Source organism: Lathyrus oleraceus, chromosome 7 (genome assembly GCF_024323335.1).
Source record: "Lathyrus oleraceus cultivar Zhongwan6 chromosome 7, CAAS_Psat_ZW6_1.0, whole genome shotgun sequence".
Taxonomy (NCBI): domain Eukaryota; kingdom Viridiplantae; phylum Streptophyta; class Magnoliopsida; order Fabales; family Fabaceae; genus Lathyrus; species Lathyrus oleraceus.
Genome location: NC_066585.1, coordinates 22,678,126 through 22,698,500, shown reverse-complemented (window position 1 = coordinate 22,698,500; position 20,375 = coordinate 22,678,126). Strand labels below are relative to the sequence as shown.

The window sequence follows — 20,375 nt, the reverse complement described above, 5'->3', positions numbered from 1 at the left end:
AAGACTGTTTTGGGGTTCTACCACAGGTTTTTGGTTATCCTCCATCAGTATTTTATGCATGCATACAGTGGGGCTAATTACTTTCGTGTCTCCAATGGTCCATCCCATAACACTCTTGTATTTCCTCAGTACTTGTATCAATTTATCCTCTTCTTTCGCTTGTAATCCAGAATTTATTATTGCAGGACAATTATTTTCAGAGTCCAAAAGGACATATTTCATATTTTCAGGTAATTACTTCAATTATGTACATCTACCTGTTTCAGCTTCCTTTTTATTCTCTATTTCCAGTGGACCTCTTAAATCCTCCCACCGATGTGTTTTGGATCTCAACCATAGTGGTCGCGCATCCAACATGGGTAGCACTTCCTTCTATCTTTCATCCTTATTATCTTTTATTTCCTAAGCTGACAAACTAAGAACTCTTTCCAAAGGTAACTTGGGGACTTGAATCTGAATAGCTTGAACTACCATTTTATCTATCACTTCCGTTGTATTACTTATCCCTACGTCATCTTTGTGCTTCATGGCACTTCTCACATCAAGTTTTAGCTCCTCATCATAAACTTTAAGGGTCATGGTTCCTTCCTCAATGTCTATCATAGGTCTCCCTGTTTTTAGGAAAGGTCTCCCCAAAATCAGAGGGATCTCTTCATCTTCAGGCATCTCAAGAATCACAAAATCAATAAGGAACACAAATTTATCTATCTTAACCATAACATATTAAATTATACCATAAGGTCTTTTCACTAAGTGATCTGCGAATTGGAGTGTCATCCTGGTGTCCTTAACTGTTCCTATTCCTAGCTTCCTATAAATGGATAAAGGCATAAGACTCACACTTGCTCCCAAATCAATAAGTGCCTTCTTGAATGATTTATCTCCAATGATGCATGGAATGGTGACAGAACCTCTATCTTTCTTTTTAACTGGAATCTTCATACCCTGTAAAATAGCGCTGCAAGTTTCAATCAGAAGTACAAGCTCAGTGTCAATGGTGTGTTTCTTAGAGATAATATCTTTCATGAACTTGGCATATATATGCATCTGCTCAAGTTCCTCATAGAAAGGAATATTAATTTCTAACTTTCTAAACATCTCTAAGAACTTCTCAAAAAAAAATCTCATTTTGGCCCTTCTTCTTGTTCCTTGTAGGATATGGGAGTTTGATGATTGGTTTTGGCTCTGTGGGTTTTTCTTTCTCAACCTGTTTTTGTGTGACCTTTTCTTCAGTAATGTTCTTATTTTCCTTTATTTCCTGATCCACTTCAAGTAACGAGTCTTCTTCCTCTGATTTGTCTTTAGACACCTCAAGTGATTTTCCACTTCTTATTGTCATTGCATTCACATTATTATGGTCTCTCAGGTTTGTCACAGTTGCACTAGGTAGGGAACCTTGTGCTTGAGAACCTACTATTTGTTGTGCTATCTGACCCATCTGAACTTCAATATTTTTTTTATAGAATTAGTAGTGTTCCTCTGATTATTTCCTGTTTCTTCTTGGAACTGGGAATTTTGAGTTGCCATCTTTACAATGGCAATTTCCTAATCTACCTTTTTAGGTGCTTGTTATTAATATTGATGTTGTTGTGGTTGGTATTGTTATTGAGGTCAATATTGTTGTTATTGATTATGATATTATTGTGGTTGGTTCTGATATTGAATAGGATCCTGTTTTTGAACATTCCCTTGTTGATCTTCCAGGAGAAATTTGGATGGTTCTTCCAGCCCGGATTATAAGTGCTAGAATATGGGTTGTTCTGCTTCATAAAATTTACCTCTTCAATTTCTTGCACACTAGCAACACAATGCATTTCATAATGAGGTACACCACATATTTCACAACTCATTGCTTAAACTGGTTGGACTTAAACTACTTGTTAAGTACCTATATTCATTTCTTTAAGTCTTTTTTCAACTTCAACAGCCACTTGGTCTTCCAATTTTATACTCTGGGTAGCTAATTTCAAGTCTATTCTTCCTTCTAGCTTACTTACACTCATATCATACAACTCTAAATATTCATTTGAAACAATGGCTTATATTATCTTCTTGATACTAGTGGTTATTGTAAAGTTTGATGAGCCACCAGCAGCTGTATCAATCAATTGTTTAGTTTTTAACCTCATGTCATTAACAAACATTTGCATGTATTCAGTCTGATCTAAGTTGTGAGTAGGACAAGTAACCAATAATCTCTTGAATCTTTTGTATGCATCACCTAATAACTCTCCCTCTTTCTAGTTAAAATTCACAATATCATATCTTTTCCTGAGAAAAACCGAAGTAGGAAAATACTCAATAAGAAAAGTTATTTCTATCTCTTCCCAATTAGTGATGCTTCCAACATGAAGTGAATAAAATCATTCTTCTGCATCTTCAGCTAAAACGAACGAAAACATTCTTAACTTCTTGGCTTCTTCAGAGTGCCCATCTATCTTCAAAGTAGTGTTCATAGTAAGAAACCTTTGAAGATGTTTATTTGCATCTTCATTAATTTTTCCTGTAAAAGGTCTCTTCTCAAGCCACCGGGTAATGGTTGGGTGCAAATGGAAATTTACCACATTAACCGGTTAGTTTACTATAGTTAGAAGTCCCCTTGGGGTATTTGCTCTACCGTAGTCCCCAAGAAGCCTTTCCTCAACAGCATCAGCCATAATCGGTTCCTCTCTTTCCTTTTTTGACATGTCTGATTCTGTATTTGATTCAACCACGCCTTATACCTCTTTGGCTTCCAGTCTAGCTTGCCTAGCATGCCTAAGCCTATCGTGAAATGTTCTCTCTGGTTATGCGTCAAAAGGAAAATCAGATGAGGGTTTATCTCGCATACAAATATTAGACAGATGTTAGTAGGAACAAAAATATTTACCAATAAAAATAAAACAAAGACTAAAATAAGAATTTTAGTTGCAGAGCAATAAAATTTTAACTAAAATAAAACTAGGAACTCTATAATCTTTGGCAGTCCTCGGCAACGTCGCCAAAAACTTGATCGGTAAATTAACAAGTGTACTAATCTACCAATGTAGTAATAAGAGGAGAAATCCCCGGTATCAATCTCAAGGACTGCTTGACGATACTGAGTTCTGGATAAATTTCAGTTAAACAAAAGTCTTGGGGTTTTGGATTGATTTCTTAAATTATAAAAGTTATTACGAATAAAGTAAACAGAGTAATTGAACGGTTTTGAAGGATATGAGTAATATGCTAAGGATAGTGTATGATTCAATTCTGTGACAACTCTGAATTAACATTGCAACAACATATTTTAATTGATTGTCGGTTCTTACGGGTGTTTAATCATAAGTCCTTAGTGAGAAAACATTTAATCATTCAAACTAATTCCTATGTCCATAGAAAATTATGGTTGAAATTAAGCATTATGTTATCAAGAATAACCCGGTTTTTATAGGGTATCTCTAGTCCTAGATGACATCTATCATAAAATATTCTCAAGCAAATCACTAACAATGGCGGTTCAGCCTAATTATTAATCTTAAATCAAACTCAATTTATCCCAAAAGAGAAAGCATTATAATAGTCAAGATAATAAATCAATTATGATAAAACAAGGTTGTTATTGCAAAGATAAATTCGAAGTCATTACAAATTTGAATCAGGGATACCCCCTAGCAATTGGGGGTTTAACTACTCATAGAAATAAAACAAAACATGATAAAGATTATTGTCATTACAGGTATTTTTAGATAAATTGATCCTCAATAGCGAAAAGCTTCTGAAAATCTGAATCCAACCTTGAAATTCTGAGTTCTCCAACCTTCAAACGTGTTTTTGCCGTCTAAAATCGTCCAACCTCTCGAAACCACACTCCCCCATTAAATAGATAACATTTTGGGCTTTTTGCAAATTGGGCCTTCGTACGCGTATGAACCTAGACCATACGCTTTTGGCCTTGTTCTTGGGACAAATCTGATACGCGTTAGCAACATGGCACGCATCCAGGCAGGTCCCATACGTGTATGGGCAATGGCATTTCTTTTCCTCCCTTTTTTGTTGATCCATGTATGGTACGAGTAAGGGTGCAGGTTCATACGTGTATCATACACATATGGGTAGAGGCTTACAACATTTTTATTTGTTTTCCTCTGCTTTCTTGTTCCGGACCTGTCTTTTAATCCGATCCTTGATTCTCTGTCCCCTTTTTACCTGCATCTAACATGCTACACATACCGAAAGCGTAAAAATAGATAAAAGAAACTCGAACTATAGCAACCATTGTCTTGACATATACTGACTCAAAATATCAATAATTAAGACCAAAGTTATACAACTCACCTGTATTTTTGACGTATAAATGACGAAAACTATAGCACAAATGGTAACAGATCAGCAGCAAACAAGAAGATCAAGAAGATCATCCAGAAAATGGTGATCACATATAAGGATTGACACGAAATGCTACCTTTTGCACTACACGACTATCGTACGTTAGTACACACTTCAACAAGGGCAACCCCTTATTCACTATTCTATGGAATAGAAGCGGTTATTCCTATAGAAGTTGAAATCCTCTCATTGAGAGTCTTGATGTAGGCTAAGCTTGATGAGGCGGAATGGGTTCAAACAAGTTTTGATTAGCTCAACCTTATAGAGGAGAAGCGCATGACAGTGTTAAGTCATGGTCCACTCTGTCAGAGGTGTCTTAAAAAAGTGTTTGACAAAAAGGTTTGTCCTTGAGCATTCCCCAATAAGGCCACCGTTGAATAGAGACATCAAGTCATTTTTAAGTCGTCAAGTCTCTTTTCAGCATGAACAACCTAATTTTCTCAAGAAATTGCTCATATGCAGCTCAACAACATCGGATCCTCAATGAGGTCACTAAATGCATCCATGTCTTCTTACTAATCATGGGATCATATAACTCTGAGTGTCGAGGAGTCAGACTCACTCAACTCACCAATCTCTGTTGGTATCCCAAACAAAAGTCCATCTTGTTGGCATCTTCATAAATCCAAATCCAATTGACATTGGTATCAAAAACAATCTCACCATCAAAATAGGGAGACCAATTCCAAAACAAATCCAATCACCTATTTGCATTCCCACATGCACCACTTCATGCATACCCTTCCTGCTGAAATGGGAAGTTTCCAAAAATACAATCACCTATATGCGTTCCCACATGCATCGCATGCACCGCTTAATGCATAACCTTCCTTCAGAAATTGGAAGTTTCCAAAAAAATCCAATCACCAATCAGCATTCCTACATTCATCGCATGCATCACTCAATGATAACCTTCCCGCCGAAATGGGAAGTTTTCCAAAAAAAAATCCAATTATCCACATGCATGCATAGCTTTCCTGCCGAAACAGGAGATTTCGTAAACAAAAACATAATCCTATCAATCATCAGCATACCTATATACATACATGCATAGCACTCCTGTCGAAATAGGAAGCTTCATCAAAAAAGAAAATTCAGCAAACAGATGCATCCCTACATACATCTTCATGCATCCTTCCATGCATGGTATTTCCACCCAAAATGGAATATCATACCAAAAATCAAACATGCATAACATGAATCAGGATTCAGGGTCAATCATAAGTATATAGAACAATCCTCATTTAAGTTGGGGGTATTTCTCTAAAAGAGTTCTTACCCCGCATGTGTTCATGGAATTATTTCCCAACAATTCATTCTTCAACTTTGTGTTGATAATGATATCCCTCAATGTTTATTCTATTTAGATCTCCAAGCAGGGGTTACCCAAAAAAGTCTCTTATGAGCTTTTTCGGATTATTTTCTCCAACAGATGAACATATATGATTTTTCTATCCTAATTTTCAGAGGATCTTAAGTCTTATGAATTGAAAGTATGTTCCATTATTGGGAAGTTTCAATTGTATCACGAAAGATACTGATATAATGATTATAAGGGAGTCTTGTTTGTTTCATTCGAGGTTTTTCTATTCATTTCCAGGGGATCTTGAGTCTTATAAATTGAAAGTTTGTTCAATTATTGGAAAGATTCAATTGTATCACGAGAGATATTGCTCTGACAATTATCAGAGAGTCTTGTCTATTTCAGTTGAAGTTTCTCTGCTAGTTTTCAGAAGATCTTAAATCTTATAAATTGAAAGTTTGTTCCATTATTGGGAAGTTTCAATTGTATCATGGAAGATACTGCTCTGTCGATTATCAGGAAGTATTGTTTGTTTCATTTGAGGTTTCTCTGCTAGTTTTTGGAGGATCTTAAGTCTTATAAATTGAAAGTTTGTTCCATTATTGGGAAGTTTCAATTATATCATGAAGGATATTGCTCTGCTGATTATCAAAGATTCTTGTTTGTTTCGTTTGAGGTTTGTCTGTTAATTTTCAGGGGATTTCGAGTCTTATAAATTGAAAGTATGATTCATTATTGGAAAGTTTTAATTGTATCACGAAAGATATTGTTCTGACAATTATCAGGGAGGCTTGTTTGTTTCATTTGAGGTTCCTTTGCAAGTTTTCAGAGGATCTTAAGTCTTATAAACTAAAAATTTGTTGCATTATTGGGATGTTTCAATTGTATCACGAGAGATACTTATCTGACGATTATCAGAGAATCTAGTATGTTTCATTAAAGTTTCTCTACAAATTTTGAGAGGATCTTAAGTCTTATGAATTAAAAGTCTGTTCCATTACTGGGAAGTTTCAATTATATCACGATGGATATTGCTCTTTCAATTATCAGAGAGCCTTATTTGTTTCATTTGAAATCCTGCTCTACCAATTCTCACCAAATATCATTTATTTTAGAACAAATGTTTTTAGTCTTTTCGTATCTAATTGGCTTCTCCCTTGAAAGTATGAACACTATGACAGTTCATCTTCCCAAATTTAAGGCAATTATATAAGGGCATCTATCATACCCCAAATTTGTCCTACCTAGATTGAATGGAACTTTCTATTTCATCTACATTCACATGACCATTTCACATTATCTAATAAACTCATATGCATCACTCATTGGTTCACCTTTGGGGAGGTCAAAGTCCAAGTTTGACTTTGACCATTGACTTTCTCTAATTACAAATTTTGCATTTTTACATTACATTGTTATTCACATTTTACATTGCATTATAAGTTTGGTTCTTATTCATATTGTATTTTACATAAAATAATAAATAGTACAGTTGTTAATTACAATATTCCCAAAAGAAAAATAGGGGAAATAAGGTTTTCTTTTGCATATGTCATCCTTCCCCCATATACCATGACCATACATCATCATCTTCATCATGTGTACCATCACCTAATGATTAAAACCTACAGGAAGAATGAACATCAAAACAATGCATACATGAACATAATAACAAGAAAAACTCAGCAGAAGAGGAAAACGAATGAGCATCACAACCATGATATAACCATAACATACATAAATCAGTAGGATTTTGGGACCACAAAGAAGTCACACAAACAATTGGGTCATTCTTACTTTAATTGTGTTCCTTTGTTAGCTTGACAAGTGACACGCATGCCACCTAACATTTTGTTGACCAGTTAGGTCAACCCCTCATTGTATGCAGTATATTCTGGGTAATTATCATGCGTCCCTCGTTTTGCACCCTATGATCAACTGCCCCCTTAATCACACGGTTGGGATGAAAGTCTGGGATTGACTCTCTTTTGGACCATTGACTCTTGGTGTTGGGCCTTAGAGTCTGGATTTATTCATACACCCCTGTTGTGTTTCTTTAACTAGTTTTTACTTAGTCTTTTTTGGCTTTTGGGCTTGTCTCTTGTTTTTTTTAAAGCCATGTTAGAATTGCACCCTCCATTTTTTTTCTTAGTTTAATTAATTAGGGTTCTTACTCTAATTAGTTAGATGATAATTAAATTTAATTAACAATGTTAATGATCAAATTGATTAATTAATTATATTAATCATTTTTAATTATATTAATTAAATAACTTAATAAAATCCTAATTAATTAATAACATTCATTTGATTGTTTATTTGTCTTACTATGCATTGTTATTCGTTTTATTCATTACTTAATTATACATTATTGATCATCTTGGTAATTAATTAACAAGTGATAAATTGACTTAAAATAAACATTTTCACTACACAAAACCTTTGGCCCAACTGCCAAGTGGATTTTTCTCAAATCACTTCTTTTCATCCCGTTTAGATTCCATGCAAATAAAAACCTCGATCAACATCAAGCGCATTTCTCTAACTCAAATTAAAACACTTAATCATACTTGAACATTTTCACAAAGGATGAAAATGGAGATGGTCTAGAGACTTTTATTCCTCTCCTTGACAGTTGAGAAACTAGTTGTCTTACTCGATCATTCGAGCAATCATCGTCCATTAAAAACTTCTAATATGTTTTGTCTCAAACCACTTTCATAATCAAACTTAAGCAAACTCATTTTCGTAATAACTTGGACAAAAAAGGAGGTGGTCTAAGCCTTTTATTCTCTTCCCTGAATAATTGGATATGAATTGTTTTACTCGACCATTTGAGTATTCTTTGTCCATCCAAAGTACCTTAACATTATCTAAATTCATTTACAACTAAGGATGAAAAGGGAGATGGTCTAGAGCCTTGTATTCTTCTCCTCGATTGTTAGGATACGAGTTGCCTTACTTGACCATTCGAGCACTCGTCATCCAACAAAATATTCAATCAATCAAATCTATCTTTTTCTCGCCCCCGCGCGACCTAAAACCTTTTCAAAAGGGACATTGTTTAGTCTATTCTAATGTGAATACAAACTAGCGCTTAAGTCTCCCCCACTAGTGTATAAGCCAACGTTTATCCATTAGGTCGTGATCTAAATACTTGTTCAATAAAAAAAATCAACTTACAAAATGTAGTTTTTCTATCCCGAACTACGAAGCTTTGAGTTCCTCATTATACCTGAGGATACGTATGAGCGAGACCTGCAATCTCGTCAAGCACCCTAACAAAAACATTTTTGCGACCTATTTTATTTTCCTTTTGCACTTTTGATTATTTGAAGAAAACAATTAATGATAGCTAACATTGAATCGCAAGCTTAACTAAAAGGTTCTCATTGAGTATAACAGATGTAAGGGGTGTTAATACATTCCCCTTGTGTAATCGACTCCCGAACTCGAATATGATTGCGACGACCATCTTCTTTTATTTTAAAAGATTTTATCGATATCTTCCTTTTTCTCTTTTGGAATAAATAAATTTCGGTGACAACTCTGTTCGATATTACTTTTCCGCGAGCGCACGAACGTGCCGCAAAATATCGTATTTTTTTAGATGCGACAAAACAAATGTGAGATGCACTCTTGTTTAAATTCTAATACTCATCTTCCACATAAAAAAATTTGATAGCTCGTCCTGAATACCATTTAGTCGTGTTAAGTTATGTTTGTTTTTTTATAAAGAAATAACTTATGTGCGAAGAATAAAATTGATAAATAGATGAACATGTATTTTAACCATCGAGTTTGCGAGGCGCGAGTTGTACAGCTTTGTCGTCTCAATGCTCATTTTTTTATACAAATCAAAATTGAATTAAAAAGGAAATAATCATATGTACATCCTTTTATCCTCGGGTAAACGAACGCAATACACACGACTTGTTTAAGTTCGGATACTCGTCTTCCGCATAAACATGACAATCAATAAACTTCAACCTTTTTTTTCACCTTAGCACGATCAATTTCCATTTTATTTTCAATCTACGAACCTTTTTACGCCTTTGTGCGATTAAACTTTTTATTTAAAATCAACCAACTCAAAAAGAAATTATACAAAGAACTACGTAGCTTTGAATTCCCCATCGCACCTCGAAACACTTAAGAGCAAGATTCAACGTCTTGTCAAGCACTCTAATAAAAAATATTTTTTTCATTCCTATAAATATGTCTTAGTAATTAGGAGAAATCGAACACTTTAAGCCAACAGTTTTATTCGTTAAATCAATTAAAGATAATTGTTGTTTACAACGGATATCACGAGGTGCTAATACCTTTCACGCACATAACCAACTCTCAAACCTAAATTTGATTGCGATAATCATATTTTTACTCTTTAATGGTTTTTATAAATAAACATTGGTAGTCACTTCAATACTTTCGAACGCTTTTTCGCTCGGATATTTTTTGCGACACAACAGTAAAAATACAAACACTAATGTCAAATCCAAACAATAACTCATATAACTCATATACTTAATCTTCATCTTCAACAGATCTTCAATTTTTTTGTTTCCCTGATTAAATCCTTAAGCTCAACATTCTTGTCTTTCAAAGATCTAATCACATTCTTTACACAGTTGCTCATGTCTTAATCATACCATTCAAAATAGTTACACCCTTTTTTCCTAAACAATTTAAAATTATCACAACCATAAAACCTTCATATGAAATTCTCGTAAATCCTGATATCATCAATGGAGACTAAGCTCGCAGCAACATTTATTCCCTCTTCTTTTTAGATCGAAGTGATTTGTTAAGGTAAATGAGATCCTTAATGCAATGTCTTAAAAATCGTATCGGAAATTGAACCGGTGAAACTTACGGTTTAAGGTTTAATTAATTTAACCGGTTAAATCTACGGTCGAATCATTTATTAAATAAACTAATAATATGAAACTAAATTTCATAGATATGTCACACATAATCATACATTTACAACTTGGTAAAATAAATATTTCAAAAATCTATTAAAAAGTTAATACAACAATATCGATAATACATATAATAACATAACATAATTCTACACTTCATTTCAACCTTCAAGAAATTAAACACTCATACATCAATAGTATACCAATATTTTTTGATATCTAAGTTTGGTACAATTTTGAGATGTAAGTTTGGTACAATATAACTAGATAGAATATCAAAAATAAATAATACAACATACTTCATTAAACAAAAAAAACGAATTTGAGTTGAACTACGATAAACAATTCTTAATTGACAACAAATAATATTGATTTGAATGAAAATCAATATTGAGTTGGATATCGTGATTGTGTTTAAAAGAGGCGGCGTGACGATGATGGAGTGTGGTTGAAAGAAAAAGTATAATGGAATGATAAAATTTAGAAGTTTGTGTGATTATAAAAAAAATATGAAATTCTTTTTTGTGATTGGAGAGTATATATTGAGTTTTGATATTGACATATTAAAATTTTAAAAAAAAAATGATTAATTTTATATATTTTTTTACTTGACGGTTTTACAAAACCGGCTCCAATTTTTTGATTCAAATGGTTTTGGACGGTTCAATCCGGATTTTTCAATTTTACTTCAGTTTTAACCCACTAACGATTTTAAAAGATTAATCCAACCGGATTCATCTCCGATTCCGATCCAATCGGTTGAACAGGTCGATTCGATCTAATTTTTAGAACATTATCTTGATGACATAAGAGAAGAAAAAAGAATAACTTAATTGATGAAGAAGTAGGCCCTTAAAAGTAATGGATTAATGGTGAAAGAAGAAGAAAAAAGAACAAGAAATAAATAATGACCCTCGTTCTACGGAGTAGAAATACGATGAATGATGATGGAATTGAGGGATAGCCTAGGATTACCATTTTATTTCTGATTTTATAATTATATTACATATTAATGTATTAGAAAAATATTTAAAATACATTTAAATTAAATATAAAATAACTTGTGACTTGCCATTGACACGCCACCTTAACACTGACATGTCATTAAAAAATCTCCCAAAATCCTAAGAAAAGGAAACATAATAAAAGAACTATATAAACCAATTTTTAAAATGAGAGAAAAAAAATAAATAATAGAAGAACCAAAGTTTTATTTCTTCATCTCTGAGATCGGAGCAAGGAACAGAATTATTGAGAAATCTGGGTTTGGGTATAGGTCAAACAGAGATCGGACTAAGGATTTGGGTTTGGTATAGGTCATCCTCGCCACACCCATTGTCATGGCTGTTGTTGGCGCTTCTCTTCCATAAATACATAATATAAACACCAGTAGCATGGTTCCCTATTTCTCAAAAGAAATATAGTAGTATATCTAGTTCAGTGTAAAAACTCAGTTATCCAATATATCATCATATACGTTTGTCAAGATAATTTTAAGTGATACAACTTAAAATGTCAATGATCGTCATCATCATGTTAAATTTACAAAGAACCATTATCAACACAAAAAATCACAAACAGAAAAGACCTTTACCAAAATCACAAGATTTATTACATGACAATACAAACATAGCAAAATCGAAAAGTAATAATACAACCAAGAAATCGGAATAGCAATACAACCAGTTACCAGGATCAGCAAATAACACACCATTAAGCAGCCAAATCTACAACACAAGGCTGCACCTAAAATAACTTGTCTCCGGCAAAAGGGGTCACTAAGCTCCTTTCTCGAATTCATCAGTTCATCATCTCAGTCATGTAAGACCCTCTTCCTTTGGCAGGAAGATATTTTTATATTTCCTATAGCAACAAATAATTTACAATCCAGGTACAAATATTTGAATTTGAAACGCAGACGACAGACTATAAATCTCTCTCTATGCTCGAGTGTTTTGCCTCTGTACAAGCAACATCAACTATATTTGTGCAGGGTGCATTGGCTTGAAAAGTGAATCTGAGCAGAAAAACTTAAGCTCATCCAAAGGGATTACCCCCTGCAGGGAAGGGGTTTAAGGCAGCAGAGGCTGGCAACCTACCATTCAGTTGCTGATCTATATTAGAGAATCCAAAAGCAGCTCCCTCAGTACCAAAAGTCCCAATTCCTTGATGGCTACACAATCAGTTAAATGTAAAAGTAAGGTAATGCGAACCATAACCAATAATTATCAACTCTATGCATAAGGTGATGCGAACCACAACCAATAATTATCAGCTCTCGGTAATCACAACTAACCCACTCAAAGAACAACACTGAATCTATGAAATTGAGGTGCTCCAAATTTGTATGTTTATTATGAATAACGGGGGTTTACTTTGTAACTTAATTTGTATAGTATAATGTCAACAAGGGAATGAATGGGCTTTGATACCATCTTAGAATTGTAGTTTGGTCTAACTCAAACTTACAAAACCAGCTTGTAACTTTGTAAGGCGAAGATTGTCCCCTCTTATTAACATTTATGGAGACCATATCATTTTCAATGTGGGACACATAGTAAATATTATTAAGATTGAGAAATAGTTACCTTGGCATTGTCACGTTAGTGGCCATTTGTTGTTCCATGTATGCCCCTGAAATTTTACATGGTTAATGATTCAGATATAGAGAAAATAGCAAGGCAAGAAAATAATTGAGTAAGGAAATGATAGAAGGTATACTCGGTCTCAATGCCGAGGCAAATGTATGTGCTTGTGGAGGCGGCATTGGTGCATATGATAATGAGGATGGAGGATTCCAGGCAAGAGATTGATTAGCCATGTTTGAAGGGTGCACTGTAGCTGAAGGTGTTACACTGGGCAGAGCACCTTGCAAAGATGACATAGAAGGAAACTGCACTCAAGGAACATTAATCATAAAGCATCAACCAAAATGTGCATAAAATGATGGAATAATGGAGAAGATTATGCAATTATATATTTTCCTAGCATAAATTGACAGGCAATAGTAAGTATGAATTAATTGATGAATTGACATCTACATGATAGAAAGTCAGCATGCCGTATTTCAACACTCCAGCTTTTTCAATGCCGGATGATAAAGAAACCAAATAAATATATACCAGTTATCCACCATTCTTACTATTAATAAGATGAGGCTCCTCTATGAAAAATGCAAACTTCAGAAATTAATGTACATTTCACTAAATAATGAAGAAAAAAAACTAAAGTTAATGACTCAACAGACAACTAGAATTAAACATGTCTTTATCTTCCACTGATGGCTGTAAAGCACATCATTCACTTTGGAAGAGCCAAATCACCAATCAATATTACTTATTGATGATTAAATGAAGATACACACAACCTAAATAAAAGAGGAAATGTGCATAAACTTTCACCAGGAGTACTACACACACTATTACATCAATTAAAGTTACTTACTGTTGGGGCTTGAACGGGAGTTGGTTGATTGACCACATCAAATGGATTTGTAGATTTTGATGGTTGTGGGAAGCTCGGTATGGACTGTAAGAATGGAAGAAATTTATGAGAAAAAGCATCATACTATAGTACTAGCCTGTAGCCACAGATTTAATTTCTAAAGTTGTAGGTTAATGATTTGGAATTTAACATTACCACCATATTATTATATTGAACTGAGACACCTGTGCCAGGTGGTGCACCCATTTGCCAGCCTGGTATTGGAGCAGGGAAGGATGAATATTTTACAGTGAACAGATCCTGCAAAAGTCAAGTAAATTCTAGGATAAATACTAGACTCTACAAGCAAGCACACAATATAGATGTTTTATGAAGTTAAAGAAGGAGTCATGATACCTCGGGAAGTTCATTTCTTCCACTTGGTTTTATGTCTACAGCAGAAGTTTGTGAAGCAACACTATATTTTTCCTCATTGACAACATTTGCCGCATGTGGCACTAAGGTGCTTGGATGCCCCTGTGGGTACAGAAGATGTATTCCAGGGCTGAGTGATATTTCTATGGAAGGGTAAATGAACATCACATCTGAATTAATTGATAGAACATTTGATATACCTACTTAATAAGACAAACCTGATAATTGAAAGCTCCATTTACTGGTGGGGTAGATTGTTGAATAGTAGGCTGGCCAACAGTAGATGTGAACAAAGGTTGCGGTTGCTGATACTGCAAACTATGCCACGGGCCTGCATTATTGAAAGGTGATGCCGTTGTCAATCCAGAAGGTGTTGATGAAGCAACACTGGCTGGGAAAGTTGTGAAGTTGCCCGCAGCTGGAGCTGATCCTGCCAAAGGCCCTGCAGGTGAACCAGATAGAGTCAGCCATTGTAATGCCAATGCTCAAAGGAATAGCTACTGCAAGACAGTGACCACCTTGGGCTCCAGAAACATGAGCAGGTAAGGATGATGGAACAGACAACTGGGACAGCATAGATTCAAGCGGATTTACATTTGAAAGACCCTGATATGCTTTTACCACAGGTGCAACATCAAAGGAGGCCCAATTGCTATCACCAGAACTTGTTGGATTCGCAAGTTGAGCCACGGTAACTGGTGTGGCTTGAGGAATTGCTGGAGCAATAGGTGGTTCAGGAATATCATCAAAATCAATAAGGCTCCTGATAGTCTCAAGCTTAACTTCTGTTTGGGTTCCATTACTGGATGCCAAACTACCGGAAGACGCCGTTCTCTGCAATTATAGAAGTAAAGTATGGTAAAATAATTTTGAACAGAAAATCAATTTTGGGAATCTTGGAAAGAACTGCAACATGAAAAAAAAGCTTCTTCCCACTTGGTGGGTGGAACACAATAATGATTCTACATAAATCATGTCTAATATCAGAAACGAAAGGTTGTCCCTTGAAAAAACATCATAGTACAGAAAGTAATACGGAGAAAAATTAAAGAAACTGCCAAGTAAATACTGAGCCACATTATTAAGAACACCAATGATATAATCTCACCTGTGTGATTCCTGAGCCATTAGCAGCCTGTCCGCTGTTTGCTTTGGGAGGTTCACTAATTCGTAGAGGTACTACATTTTCTCCCAAAATTTCTCTAACAGGTCTGACAACAGGTAGTGGGCTTGAAGACCCCGGGTCGTTGGCTCGCTCAGGAGATTGACTTTCCATCTTATTACCTCCATCGGATATTTTACGATCTTCAAATTTCTTTCCATCCCCAAATCTATCTTCACGACGCCAGTCGTTGATTATTGGAGGGCGACCAGGGCTTCTTTTATCATAGCCAGGACTTCTTCCACCTGGACTAGACCTGTCACTGTAACGACGTTCATATGTGTCCTCATAGGGAGGGCTTTTACGTCCTCCCTGATATGTCTCCATTCTCCTGTTTTCATAGGAATCATCTTTGTCGCCCTGTATGAGATTCAGCACAAGAAAATGAGATTTATCTAATACATTTAAGCAAATCTAAAGAAAAAGCCATGTGTATACTAATCTAGGGGTGTGTTTGGTTTGACTTGTGAACAACTTATTTGAGCTTATCACCAAGAATAGTCACCTGTATGAATGTTTGGGATAGCTTATATAGTCACCAAGCTACTTTTGGCTTATTTAAATACGCTCTCAAGGATAGCTTATACCTTGTATAAAAACAATTTAACCACATTTTCTCTTTGATTACAGAAATAGCTTATCCACAATTGCTTAAATGATAAACCCTTGTTTGATATGTGCTTATTCAATGAACACTTAATTAAGCCACTTGTTCATACACACCCTAAATCTAAAAAGTATTAGCACATCATGCACAACACATTGGCATGATGAATCCCTATATGTCAAATGCAAAAAATATTACTTCTTACTCCAATATGGCTACCACAAGGTCCACAACACATCGGGGCAGGACTAATTTTCTTTTTTCAGCAGACAATTTTAGCCTGTTTTAAACTTTTAAGTAGATTGTAGTAATAACAGACAACAAGATAGGTGTGTTTTTGTCCATTATCAGTTTTATTTCCCCCAACTTTTTCATTTCCTTTCAGCATATGACATATATCTAGATTTTCACCGTTCCCCAATTTTTTTTAAAACATGTCTAGATATTGTAAATCTTGAAGCATATAATACAAATGATATTATGAATCTTTTTTTCTTAAACTTGCAACATACACATTGCACACACAATGAGTCCTACAATTTCTAAAGTTTAGTGTGTAAACATTTTGTGTTTCATAGCTCCTAGATTAAAATTGAACATGTGAGAGTACTTAGTATTTGCTTAAAATAGAGTACATTCTATTACAGGAGACAGCAGACACTTTACAACCTGTGCTCTTGGAGGTTTATCATAGGACTTCTCGCCAGTGAATCTCTTATCTACATAAACATGCTTGATAAAGTCCCGAAGCCTGTCAACATTGCTGGCAGCAAACATGACAATCAGAGTAATGCAACATAAAAAAACTTCTAGATGTACCATAGAATTATAAAAAAAATAACAAAAAAATACTTACTTGCTATCAGGTAAAGAATGAGTTTGCGGATCCCATTCTTTAAAGAATATTTCTTTTGCATGCTGAAAGTATTAGATAGAATGAAAATCAATTTAAAGAAATATGTAAAATTAATGAAACGGGAAGAAATATAGCACAAATTTTAGCACAGATAAGAATTGGTACCTGATTTCCTCCTTCTTGAAGTGCACTAACTTCTTGTGCAGTAAATTTAGCCATGGAAACTGATTTTACTCTATGAGTAAATTCTCGGCTGGAGAATAGCTTAAATATCAGTTTAGAAACGGGAAACTTTATTGTCATCTCCAGTACAACAGGATATATTGGCAAAGAAAAAACAGATTTATCATACAACTTATGAACACCAATCCATCAAAAACAATACTCATAGTACAAGAAAAATACAATTAGTATACAGATATTTCAAGCTTCATTGTTAGCGACGTAGAAGTTCAAGTGAAAAATATAAGGAATTCCTTTAAATGAAAGGCAACTTTAAAAAACCGGAGTCCATCACAATGAGTAGTACTAGTCAATACAGTATTTTCTAAGCATCTTAAAAAAATCTATTCAACAATCATCAACCTTTACATTTTCACAACAGTACAGTTCGTAAGTAAAAAGGTTTTATGTACTTACTGTATTCCACTACAGCTTGTGCAAACAAACGTCCAGAAATTTGTGCATACATATTGCGGTCCCTAACAAGAGAGTAAAAAAAGTTTATCGTAACAGACTTGTCTCGGTATCAAATTCTAACATTTCCTAGCTGTGTTCAGAGAACTCAATCAGAACAGCACTCTAAAAAGCTGGTAAAGAATAAAGATTACCAACACTTAAAACAAAGTCTATAACATGAGCATAAATATGCAAATCATAAGCATTCTATCTCATATTCAGATTCATCTCTTCATTCAAGGTTTCTGTTTTAGCATGGAATCTAGAGAGACTAATTAACTAGGGCAGGGAACTGCTAGCATCCCTGTGATTTTAATTTTAATAGTATACAATCATGACATAAATAAAACTCTGACAATATTTGTTTCCTGCCTAATAGTAAAAAAATCCAAAATTAAAAACACTACCTACAGAGCAAAGTCTCTCTTGAACTTATTGCAATATCTAACTCTGCTCTGACTTTCAACAGTTGAAATCTAATAAAAGATTCAGTGTTGGTTGAGACAAGCTACACACAGGTGAAGTCGCATGATTTGTGCCATCCAGCATAGTATATTCAAATACTAGTATAAAGGAAAGAAATTCAATGACTTCGTCGCTGAAAGGAATTCCTTCTACCGGCCATTTAGTTTCTACTAAGTAGCAATCCATTTAAAGTTACTTTAACTTAACGATCGCAGTGAGATAAATCATTATCATTGAAAGATTACGACTTCAGCATGTGATTATAACGTTTGGCAGTTAAGTAAAGTATGTTCAATGGCATAAACTACAGAGTAAGAAATTTTATTTACTTAAAGAACAGAAAAAAGATCCTACCAAGCTATTGCAATTAATGCATCTTCGATTCTGTGTAAGTTTGAGGAGACCTCGAATAATTCGTTCATTTTTCTCATCTTCCTTTACTCGACTTGTCATCTCCGCTTCTGTTAAACACATCACAACACATAAATATCAAAAAAACAATCCAATCAAGCAATTCACAAAAGATTATCAAAACTTCTATCAAACCACTCCAAAAGTTACCGAGAAATAAACTGGTAGAGACAAAAGTAATTTTGAAGACTTAATTTTGAATGTTGGTATGTAATGTATGTTTGGTTTGGCTTTTGGAAGAGCCAAAAGCAATTCTAGAGGTGTAGAATTGATTTTAGAATGATTTTAAGGTGTTTGGTTTCTCTCAAGTAGAATTGATTCTGCATTCAGAATTGATTTTACTTGAAGCTAGAATTTTTAACTTTTGAGTTTAAAAGTTATTTTTACACTAAAAGTTATTGTTCAACTCACTTTTTACATAAATGTATCCAAACATAAATCACTTTTCATTCAACTCACTCTTTACCAGAATCAACTCAACAAAATCAATTCACTTAGAATCAATTCTTGATTAGAATTGACTTCGCTTCTAAAATTCATTCTTACTGCACAGTTCAGACTGGAATGTGTAGTTTTTGCCTTCAATAGTGACTTTTCAATCAAATCACTTTGGCAACAACATATCCAAAAAAATCAGTTCATATTAAACTCACTTTTAACTACAATCAACAAAGTCAAAACCAATTTTCGCTACTTAAACTCAAACACTAGGTAAAACTTCTCGTGCTTACATCCTAAAACACGATAATCCACGCAATGCAGTTAGATGCTAAAATTTTCCACACAAAATAATCAGGAAGAATCAATTTAAAACAAATTTTCACAGCAACAAACAGCACGCAAATCGAATGCAAATACACCAGATCTGAGAATCAAAGACTTGCCTAAGAACTTAGAAGATGATGAATGTGCAGAAGTAATACTCTGGAACTCGAAATTGAAATGAAACCCTAAAAGTTGATAAAAGTTGATGACAGAGTGAAAAAAAGTGAAATGAGAAGAAGTGCCTGATTTTGCAGGAGATAAAGAAGCAGTTAAGCAGCTTTTTTTTAAGCTGACGATGACGGTCAATGAGAAAGATCCAGCAGTATAACAACCAGAGAGAGGAAGTGATTTTCTGAATTGGTAAATTACGGCTTTGTACAGCTCAGAATGAGGTTTTTAGCCAAACACCGCCTAAAGAAATGGGAAGAAACAACGAGAAAGGGAAACAAGAAAGATATTTATTTAAGAATTTAATTGATATACATTAATGCATAACAATTAATCTCTTTATTTAAAAAATCTATAAAGTAATACAAACGGGTGATACAAACGGGTGATGGTGATGAACCGACAGTGTAAAATTTTTTACATTGACAGTGTATAGTAATTAATCTCAATTAGTAATTTAGTATTTTATAATAAAATTCAATTTAACAAAAAACAATTAAAAATATTTTTTTTCACAGTCAGTACATAATTTATTTTATTGGATCGATTAATTCAATTTAATTTCGATTTTAATATTAAATAATTTAATTTTTTTTAATCACAATTGTGGAAATTAATCCTTTCTATTAACAGTAACTTTTACTAAATTAATTCATTGCTAAAAAATGTTATTTTCACTTTTATACTTAAATAATCGTAAAAAAAAAAGCATAGCTAATTATTATTATAGTGTATTTTATTGTGGTCATATATGACGACTCATGTTATACTACTATTCTATGGCATGCTTGACCAATGCAATGAGTATGACCATTACATTCTTCAAAATA

At 34.0% G+C, this 20,375-nt stretch overlaps 1 protein-coding gene across 3 annotated transcripts; it reads right to left on the bottom strand.

The window, feature by feature from the left end:
• Window positions 1-12,146: 12,146 nt before the first annotated feature.
• LOC127105823 (probable ADP-ribosylation factor GTPase-activating protein AGD14) lies at window positions 12,147-19,818 on the bottom strand. 3 transcript variants are annotated; one of them, XM_051043034.1, is made up of 15 exons: window positions 19,620-19,818; window positions 18,556-18,662; window positions 17,698-17,759; window positions 17,224-17,311; window positions 17,059-17,120; window positions 16,872-16,965; window positions 15,542-15,955; window positions 14,952-15,267; window positions 14,652-14,875; window positions 14,416-14,535; window positions 14,215-14,319; window positions 14,020-14,103; window positions 13,297-13,468; window positions 13,164-13,209; window positions 12,147-12,748 (listed from the first exon to the last, which is right to left on the bottom strand). In XM_051043034.1, the coding sequence occupies exons 2-15, from the start codon at window positions 18,652-18,654 to the stop codon at window positions 12,613-12,615; spliced, it is 2,022 nt and encodes a 673-aa protein (XP_050898991.1). In that variant the 5' UTR covers window positions 18,655-18,662; window positions 19,620-19,818; the 3' UTR covers window positions 12,147-12,612. The 3 variants fall into 3 exon arrangements, with proteins under 3 accessions (XP_050898991.1, XP_050898990.1, XP_050898992.1); XM_051043033.1 differs by having other exon boundaries at window positions 19,497-19,809; XM_051043035.1 differs by lacking the exons at window positions 17,698-17,759; window positions 19,620-19,818.
• Between the last annotated feature and the right edge of the window lie 557 nt (window positions 19,819-20,375).

Excerpts from the sequence above, each read along its gene's own strand:
- LOC127105823 (XM_051043034.1), bottom strand. The coding sequence starts at position 18,654 with ATGACAAGTCGAGTAAAGGAAGATGAGAAAAATGAACGAATTATTCGA. Across the intron at positions 15,956-16,871 it reads ATAAACCTCCAAGAGCACAG|GGCGACAAAGATGATTCCTA; the intron begins GTTGTAAAGTGT and ends AATCTCATACAG. Across the intron at positions 12,749-13,163 it reads ACTAACGTGACAATGCCAAG|CCATCAAGGAATTGGGACTT; the intron begins GTAACTATTTCT and ends CTGATTGTGTAG.